The sequence below is a fragment of the Cicer arietinum genome, chromosome 6 (genome assembly GCF_000331145.2).
Source record: "Cicer arietinum cultivar CDC Frontier isolate Library 1 chromosome 6, Cicar.CDCFrontier_v2.0, whole genome shotgun sequence".
NCBI classification, from domain to species: Eukaryota; Viridiplantae; Streptophyta; class Magnoliopsida; order Fabales; family Fabaceae; genus Cicer; species Cicer arietinum.
In genome coordinates, this window is record NC_021165.2 from 36,493,019 (window position 1) to 36,503,746 (window position 10,728).

The 10,728-nt window shown below is 24.3% G+C and overlaps 1 protein-coding gene across 1 annotated transcript; it reads left to right on the forward strand.

The window, feature by feature from the left end:
- Positions 1–6,236: 6,236 nt before the first annotated feature.
- On the forward strand, positions 6,237–10,144 carry LOC101508791 (O-fucosyltransferase 20-like). Its single transcript, XM_004506452.4, has 6 exons — positions 6,237–7,075; positions 7,522–7,687; positions 7,994–8,083; positions 8,191–8,474; positions 8,863–9,121; positions 9,582–10,144. The coding sequence occupies exons 1-6, from the start codon at positions 6,363–6,365 to the stop codon at positions 9,813–9,815; spliced, it is 1,746 nt and encodes a 581-aa protein (XP_004506509.1). The 5' UTR covers positions 6,237–6,362; the 3' UTR covers positions 9,816–10,144.
- Positions 10,145–10,728: the final 584 nt, after the last annotated feature.

Genomic DNA, 10,728 nt, shown 5'->3' on the forward strand with positions numbered 1-10,728 from the left:
AGCGTTGGAGTAAAATATTTTTGTTAACGACTAAAATCGTTGTAATAAATTATTTTTATTAACAATACAAATTAAAGCTAAATCTTTTATTATTCAACAATAAAAGTAAATAAAATAAATTATATTTTTTTAACAAGTTATGTCATTTAATAAAATATAATTACATATTTTTTTATAATTTTATTGTTAAAATTATTATCAATCACATTTAATTATAATTTAAATCGTCAGAAATATTCAAAAGTAAATTACATTGTAATATAAGTCACAATTTTGTTAATGTAAAAAAATTATTAAAAAATGCAAATAAAAATTTTACAATATTAAGAAGATAAAATATTATAAGAGCGTTCCTCCAACATAAAAAAATTAAATTATAAATGGAGTTGTTATCATAAATCGAAAAACTGAAAAATTTATGTAATCAGCAGATAATATTGTGCTCCGGCAACATTATTAATCTTTTATTTATAATTTGATTTTAAACATTCATTTGAGAAGTGGTTGAAACATTTTTATTTGACCTGCAATTTTAACACACAAAAAACCCAAAATAATAATAATAAATTTATGAGAAGTATAATATGAAGTTTTAAATAAAAATACAAGAACAAATTATATAATCAATAAGAAAAGTTAAATTCAAATAAACAAATCAAATAATTAAATACCTTTTGTTGTATTATGAGAAGCATAATATGAAGTTTTAAATAAAAATACAAGAACAAATTATATAATCAATAAGAAAAGTTAAATTCAAATTAAACAAATCAAATAATTAAATACCTTTTTGTTGTAGTATTGGAAGAATTTGGAAGTTGTCGATCATGATTTGGGGGTGCCACAACTAAATAAAATAAAGGATAAAAATCATATTTTAATTTATTTACAATGACAAACATTCATATTTATTTACAATTTTATGTTAAATAAACATTAAAATTTACAATGACAAACATTAATACGATTTTATCTTTTAATTTTTTGACTTATAAAAAATTATATTTTAATTTATTTACAATGACAAACATTAATATTATGTTTGATTTGTATTGTAAATTACAATAGATGTAGATGTATTATAAATTCGTTGAAGTTGTGTTTTATCATAAAAACGTCATCATCGAAGAATGAATATCAGTCTATAAATTTGTCATTTGATGTAAATTACTTTTTAATTATTAATACATAGTGCATCCATTTTATATTATTCTTTTATAATTGTCTTTATAAATAGTATATGGACATTTAAGAGACACACAGATAATTAAATATACATTTTTTTAAGTTAATTGATGTGTGAATGATTATCTTTTAGTTAAAAGTAATGTTATTAGAATACAAATTTAATATTTTAGCTAACTGGTAAATAAAATATATTAGTCTTCTGTATCGTCTGTGTACTAAATTATAATTGGTGTATTATAATTTTCTTTATTTTTATCCAAAAAATAAATAAAAAATATGCTAATAATGAAATTCATATCTCTCTTTTAGTTAATGTATTTAAGAGTTTTTGTGAGTTGTCACTTTTTACTTATTAATTGATAGACTAATATTTTCTCCATGTATGATTTCTGCAATAAATTATAATCAACATTAACAATTTTCTGCATATACTTTTATCCAAAAATTTAAATATACACATTTATGTATAGTCTATACAATCAATTATACAATGTATTATAATTTACTTGCATTTCTTGTCAAATAAATATTTTAAAAATACAATAATAATCAATTATATATTTATCTTTTAACTATTAAGTAAAAAAGTTATCTTTTAATTTTTTTTATCATGGAAAATATTTTCCATGTGTATAATTTGTATATTAAATTATACTCAATGTATTATATATGCATTGAAATTGTGTTTTACCATAAAAACAACATCATTATAGAGTATCCGTGTATAATTTACTCATTTTATTGAAATTACTATTTAATAACTATCTCATCTTATATATCAAGAGATACGAAATTACTATTTAATAACTATCTCATCTTATATATCAAGAGATACGTAAATAATCAAATTTACATTTCTCTTGTAATTAATTGATATGTAAATGATAATTTTTTAACATATTGATTAATGAAAAATATTTTTAATAATTATCTCTTATATAATATATAGATATTCAAAAGACGCAAAGTTAATCAAATACATATTTCTCTTCTAATGAATTAACATGTAAATGACCATCTTTTTGCTAATTAATATATGTCCCGTGCATAAGATTTGTACAATAAATTATAATTAGTGTACTATTATTTTTTACACTTTTATATAAATAAATATTCAATAAACATACTAATTATAATCAAATGTATATTTTTCTCTTAAATAATTTATTCGTAAATGACCATATTTTATGTTGAAAATATTGAAGAGACACATAATGAATGAATTACATATTTTTCCTTTAACTAATTGAGAGAAAGAGTAAATACATATACAACAATATAATAACTTATACTGAGAGAGAAATAAAGAGAGAGAAAATAAATAGATATAATACTATACGTTTAATTGTAGTTTTGGTCTTTTTATTATTATTATTATTATTATTATTATTATTATTATTATTATTATTATTATTATTATTATTATTATTGTTATTATTATTATTATTATTATTATTATTAATTTATAGAGTTACTTCCTTTATTTTAAAAGTCGACACTTTTGATCTATCACTTAAATTTTTGAACTTTAAAATGATAATTTAACATATTTTAAATGACATGACATATAATTCTATGATATCGAACTACCTAAATGTATTAAGTATTCACATGTCATTAATTAAACTTAAAATATTAAAAAGATTTGAAGTTAAATTAAATTAAAAATATTAAAAAGATAAACCGTCAACTTCTAAAATAAAGAGTCCAATTTAATAAATTAATAAAAATAAAAAAACTTAATCTGTAATTAAGTTAATAATATAATAATATATAGTGGATAAAGAGTAAAATGTCTTAAGAATAAAATATCTGATTGGTATAGCAACCCTATAGATTGTCTATTTGATTGATATATTTAATTGGTATAGCAACCTTTAAGCTGAATTAAGTGTCAAAGATATCTAAGAATTGATGATTTAAAATTTGTTAATCTAATATGTCTTTTATTTATAGTAATTAAATTAATTTTATTTTGATTCATGTATTTTTTACTAAGATTCAAGCTTTTATACTTTATAAAAATTAATTGATATAAAAATTGAAACATAACATTAAACACATGTGTGTGTATATATATATATATATATATATATATATATATAATGAAACATAACAATAAACACATGTGTCTCTTGTTTTTTCTTTATTTTGAATTGATAGAGGTGATATTTGGTATCATATCCAACTATAACATTCCTAATTTATTTTGAATTTAAATAAATTATAAAGGGTAATAATGAATTTTAATTACATAATTAAGAGTAAAATAAAAATAAAAATATAAGTTATAAGTTCAAATGTTACTTGAATTAATATTTTAAAATATATTTTAAGTTTATAAAATTATATCCTTTACAAAATAAAAATATTTTTGTCAAATAAATTTATAAATTATTTATTATAAATTAATAGATTGACTTTTCTAAATAAACTTTAAATCTTATTGATAATATTTGGAAGTTCAAGTTTATAAAGGAAAAAGTCTAAGCCTAATATATACTATTCATAAGAGTATAGGACAATTAACTTGGCGTAACCACAATATATAGTCTTTAAGATGAATTTAAAATATGAGGTGGGTATAATAAATATTGGCTGAATATACATTAATTTAGAAAAATTGATCATCAGTAACAAAAATATGTCAATGGTTTTCATAAAAAAAGTTAATGGGAATTAACATTAATTTGACTTTAGATTTATATGTCAATGGTTTTCATAAAAAAAGTTAATGGAAATTAACATAGATTTATCAACTTCGCATAATACAATTGATAATTACCTATATTTTGTTAGGAGTAACTACTTCAATAAAATATATTTAGTTATCAAAAATAACTTTATCAATAATAAAATTAAAAAAAACAAAAAAAATAAAATTACCTAATATATCTATTTATATTGATAATATTTGGAAGTTCAAATTTATGAAGGAAAAAGTCTAAGCCTAATATATGCTATTCATAAGAGTATAGGACAATTAACTTGGCGTAACCACAATATATAGTCTTCAAGATGAATTCAAAATATGAGGTGGGTATAATAAATATTGGCTGAATATACATTAATTTAGAAAAATTGATCATCAGTAACAAAAATATGTCAATGGTTTTCATAAAAAAAGTTAATGGGAATTAACATTAATTTGACTTTAGATTTATATGTCAATGGTTTTCATAAAAAAAGTTAATGGGAATTAACATTAATTTAACTTTAGATTTATCAACTTCGCATAATACAATTGATAATTACTTATATTTTGTTAGGAGTAACTACTTCAATAAAATATATTTAGTTATAAAAAATGACTTTATCAATAATAAAATTAAAAAAAACAAAAAAATAAAATTACCTAATATATCTATTTATATTGTTTTAATATTTTTAGTTTTTTATTATAATTTTTAATAAAATATTTTTAACAATAAAAATTATTAAGACATCACTCAAAAATAAAATTGAAGATAAATTTTTTACAATTAATTTAGTTATTTATATTAAAAATATTATTAATTATATATAAATTTAATTTGATAAATTTAATTTTTAAATTATCATCAAATATTATTTTATTAATATATAAATTAAAAACAAAATTTAACCACCTCATACACCTAATTTTGGTAGAAAATTCTACCTAAATATATTCGTGATAAAGGAGCAAAGAAGTGAAAAGAAGCTGAGTTTTATTCCCTAAAATAATCCCTAACGAACAAAATTTATTTACAAAAAGAACCAAACACATACTTTTAAACTATCAACTCCACACACAAAAAACGTGAACTACTCTCTCTCCCAAAACATAAAACCCTTTTAAAAACTTTCTTATTGCTTTTAAAGAAATTTCTGTAATAATTATTTTTTATAGCCATACAATTAATAAAAATTGCCCTCTTTTATAATTAAGAATAAATTAATTCCTCATAAAAAATAAATTTATACAAAAAAATCTTAAATACATTTTCTTAAGTCTTTTTTTTATAACTTTTAACATAAAATACATCTTTTGAAATTATAATAAATTTTAAAAAATTATAAATTTAATAAAATCATAAATGGTTAAGTTAAAAACCACATAAAAAGTAGTTAAGTTTTGTTCTTTATAAAAATATATAATATCCATTTTTAATAAATTTACCTATATCATTTCATACTAAATATCTCATTTGCACTATATATATTTGTTAATTTTAAATTATATGTGTTTTTAAATTACCTGTAAAATATTTTTTTATTAAATATTATTGTTTATTATAATTCAATTTATCCAACTACTTTACTATAATTGCAATTATTAAAATTATTAAAGTATATAATACTTATTTTAACATTAAAATCAATAAAATTAATCAGTTTTTCACAAACATAAATTATGTTTTTTTTGAAAATGTGTACAACTTAAAGTAGATATCTATAGTAACATAGAAAATGTAACAATATCAACATTTTTAATGAATGTAGTTAAATATCAACCTTTTTTGATATTATTAATATCAACATATTTATAAAGACAAATTAATTGCTAACAAATTAAATAATATCAATATATTTAAAAATTAAGTTATTAAACAAGGGAATAGATCATCTCTTTAAGTGAAGTAAAAATGCAATCTCTCACCTATTTAATAAAACCAAAAAACACGTTATTTTTAATATAGAATAATCTTGAATGTTAATAGATCATACTTCAATATTTCATATAAAATTTAATATATATTATGTATCAAAATATAAATAAAATTATTTAAAAATAATTAATATATTTAATTCAAAATTTAAAACAAAGTATTAATAAATACAAGAGAATCTATTCCCATTAAACATTTAACAAATGGCACTTAGAAAACGAGTAACAATCAATATAACCAATAGTTGCAATGAATGAATGATGAATTACTGTCAAACCGCAGCTCCATTTTGATTGACGCGTTGTGTTCCCGCCGCCCCTTCTCTCTCTAACCATTCTTTCTCTCTCTTTCTTCTTTTTATTCTCTTTTTTTTTTTCTTTCCATTTTTCAATTAAAAAAAACACATAATTAACAACTCAAACACACCACACCAAAACTTTGGTTCAACCAAAGACTCTTTCTTTCTCATATAAAAAAACCAAAGCATCATAAATCTTGAGAACAAGAAAAAACAAAAAATAAAAAACTCTCTTTTTCATTTCAATGGCCAAGTCAAAGAACAATGCAAAGAAACTTTCATACATCTCAGTTCCTTCTCAAATAATCAATTCCATTTCATCTTCTTCTATTCAATCACTTCTTGAATCACCAAAGAAATCATCATCAAGAACTTCCTCAAAGTTCATCTTCATCTTAACAAAATGGAAGAATAAAAAAAGACTATTTTTCATTTTCACTCTCTTTTTTCTTGGTATCTTCGCCATGTTCAAGTTTGGTTTCAATCTAGAATTACCATTTTCTCCCTACCCATGTGCTACAACTCTTCCAAACCTCTTAATCTCAAATGGGTATGTTTCAAAATCTGAACTTGGTGCTGTTTCATCAAAGAAAGATGATATTTTTAATGATGCTAGTGTTGATTCATTGCCTTTGATTGCAAATGTGATGTTGCAAGCAAAAGGGCCAAGTGGAGATGAAAAAATGGATTATGAAAAAAGTGAGGGAGTTGAAATGGGTGAGTTTTGGAAGCAACCAGATGGGTTAGGCTATAAGCCTTGTTTGGATTTTAGTAGAGATTATAGAAGAGAAAGTGATGGGGTTGTGAAGAATAGGAGAAAGTATCTTATGGTGGTTGTTTCTGGAGGATTGAATCAGCAGAGGAATCAAATTGTTGATGCTGTTGTTATTGCTAGGATTCTTGGTGCTTCTTTGGTTGTTCCTATATTGCAAGTCAATGTTATTTGGGGAGATGAAAGGTAAAGTTAATTTTACTCATCTGGAACGAAGCAAAAATGAGTCAAGAAAAGTTGTGTATTTGGTTCAAATTTCAGACCAAATATATCAACTCTTTTTGAATCATTTTTTCTACTGAGGAAGAGTTTGGTAAGCCTTAGTTGTTACGAATTTGGACTTTAATCTTGCTAATGATCAATATTGAAGCCTAAGTTTAAGCATGGATTTATCATGTTTCAATATTGTTCTTGATAAAGACCAAATTTGGACTAAATCTTTCATAAAGAACAACTTTGGAGCATAAGCTTAATCTAGTTTAGCTAGTTTCAATCTTTTTGTTCTTGATAATGGTCATGTGTCTTTGTTAATGTTGATTAATTTTTTTTCCTTATCTGTGAATTCTAGAAGAGGATTTTTTTGGTTGTAATTTATTATTTTTTCCTTAATAGGTATTGGTTTTGTTTTGCAGTGAATTTGCTGATATATTTGATTTGGAACACTTTAAGAATGTTCTTGCCAATGATGTGAGGGTGGTTTCATCTTTGCCATCGACTCACCTGATGACAAAGCCAGTGGAGGGAAGCCCTCCCCTTCATGTCACCCCAAGTTGGATCCGTTCGCGCTATCTTAGACGAGTAAGAGTTAATTACTCTTATGTTTTACTCTTGTTAGCATTACACTTTGCAGTATGCTTTAGCTTCTTTTGGTTTGAGTCATAAGTTGTTGTTAAGTTCTTGTCTGCTTTTGTGTAATTTATTTTTTAGTTCAACGAAAAGAATAGTTCGCTTTGTGTTCGCCTCATAGCTCTTTTACTTTTGTGTTAATTAATTTCACTAAATGATTGTTAACTAAGGAAAGCTTTGAATTGTGTAAAACAATATTAACTAGAGTCATGTTCTTGTTGAACAATAGTTTAACATGGTTGTTGTTGTCCTTTGCAGTTTAACAGAGAAGGTGTTTTGCTTTTACGCGGCTTGGATTCAAGGCTATCAAAGGATCTTCCTTCGGATCTTCAGAAACTTCGATGCAAGGTATAGAAATGAATTCAAGAAAAACACAACACTGACACCATGGAACTTCACTTGTGTGACAATTGATAGCATATTCTAAATGTTCTCAATTTACCTATATTTTTCAGGTTGCTTTTAGTGCATTGAGGTTTGCAAAACCAGTTCAAGAACTTGGCAACAAGATTGCTGAGAGAATGAAAAGCAAGGGACCTTACCTTGCTCTTCATCTAAGAATGGAAAAGGATGTGTGGGTGAGGACTGGTTGTTTACCTGGTCTGAGTCCTGAGTTTGATGAGATTGTAAAGAATGAGAGGATACAACGGCCCGAGCTCTTGACCGCAAGATCAAACATGACTTACCATGAAAGAAAGATGGCTGGCCTTTGTCCCTTGAATGCCATAGACGTTACCAGGTAAATATTAAGTGCATGTTTGGATTCACTTTATGGAGAATCAAAAGTAATTATGAAGACTTATTATTAATGTTGATATATTTTAGGGGATTCTCAATTAGAATTCATTTTGCTTTAAGAATTAATTCTAACTTGATGCTAGATTTTGTAGCTTTTGTCTCCTAATGTGATATTTGCTCTCAAATTTATTGTTCAAAACACTTTTATTTGAACGTATCCGGACATAAATAATTGTAGCTTAAACACACTTTTTAACTATAATCAAATATACAAAATCAATTTTCGCTGCTGTATAAATTATTCTACTTTTGAATAGATTTAATTTAAGTGGTTTTCTGAGTGTTAGTGTGACAAGCTATTCTAATGGATTTTTGTTTTTCATTTATAGGTTGCTTAAAGCTTTAGGAGCTCCAAAAGATGCAAGAATTTATTGGGCAGGAGGACAACCATTGGGTGGAAAAGAAGTATTGAATCCATTAATCCACGAGTTTCCACATCTTTACAATAAGGAAGATCTTGCCTTAGCTGGAGAACTAGAACCATTTGCAAAGAAAGCTTCTCTAATGGCTGCCATAGATTACATTGTTTCTGAGAAGAGTGATGTTTTCATGCCATCTCATGGAGGAAATATGGGCCATGCAATTCAGGTATGACTAAACAAGTTTAATAATTCTTTGCAATTAAGACTCACATAAACATTGATGCTTGTTATAACGTCGTTTGATTGATCTATGTAGCCGACCCTACTTAGTGAAATAAGGCTTGGTTGTTGCATATTGTAATCATGTTATTTTTTTAAAAGAATGAGAAATAGGGAAATTGTTAGTTTATTAAAGTGACACCAGTGACCATTTTACATTTGTTTCCGAGGAGATTTGAACTCTGTGCCTTGAGGTTACAAGATCAAACTCTTACCATTGAGCTGACACCTTATATAAACTAATCATGCAATTCAAATATGGCTAAATATGTTAAGTAATAAGTAGTACTGAAAGAGTACTTGCAATTAACATACTGTTGCATAATCTTTTGTAATCATACATACATATTTAATGTAAGATTCTTCTTATGACAATTTCTAATATCTGAACCTAAATGTTATTTCAGGGTCACAGGGCCTATGCAGGACACAAGAAATATATAACCCCAAACAAAAGACAAATGCTTCCCTATTTTCTGAATCCTTCCCTCCCTGAATCAGAGTTTAACAATATTGTCAAGGAATTGCACCAGAACTCATTAGGACAGCCGGAACTCAGGACTAGCAAAGTCGGTAGGGACGTCACCAAGTATCCTGTCCCCGAGTGCATGTGCAATAATGACTCGCATGATTATTCGTAATTGAAGACTCGATACCAAAGCTTCTGGTATGAAACGATTACACGGAAATGGTCCTCAAATGTGTAAACGTGGTAGTTTTTGCAACCTGTACGATTTTGATCCCTTGAAAACTACTTGGAGGTGAATTTCAAGAGCAACATTTTGAAGAGCTATAATGTCAAGCACTCCTCTCTCCTCAAGTGTACTCACATTATTCCTTAAAGTGATAAATACACAATAGATCATTCTTTGATTCTTTATATAGAGCTTGTATAGGATACATGTTATTTTGTTATGTAATTCTTTGTTGTACATATATCTGAATAAATAAATAATCAGTTTTGTATTCAGTTTTTTTATCTTGAATTGAATATCATCTTAGTATGCTACAACTTTACATGTAACTGTGCAGATACTTTGTTAAATATAATGATGATAAATAAATAAATATAATGAAGAAAAGATTAATTTTAAATGCATTTTAATCCCTTCCAATTCCGTAGATTTGTAAAGCACAAATAATACTCCCTCCACTTGATATTATGGATTTTGTTTTGTTTGTAATATTTATTTGTCTTATATTACACGTCTTTTTATATTACTAATGAAATATTAATATTATTTTTATTAAAATATTTTTATTTATTGTATCTCTATTCATTTGATTATTTAACTAACAACTATTAATATGAATATTTTAATAAATGAATCAAATTTTATCATTAAAAACTCAATTAATTATTTTCTTTATTTATGCTAAACAATCAATTATTTTCTTAAAAGTTGCATACATTTTATAATTATTATTTTATACTAAATAATCAATTATTTTCTTAATATCTTATATTTTTTAAAGAAAATGTTAACAAGTACCCTCATAATAAATGAAGAAATATCATCTTAAAAGTAATGCATTCACCCATTTGAAAATTGA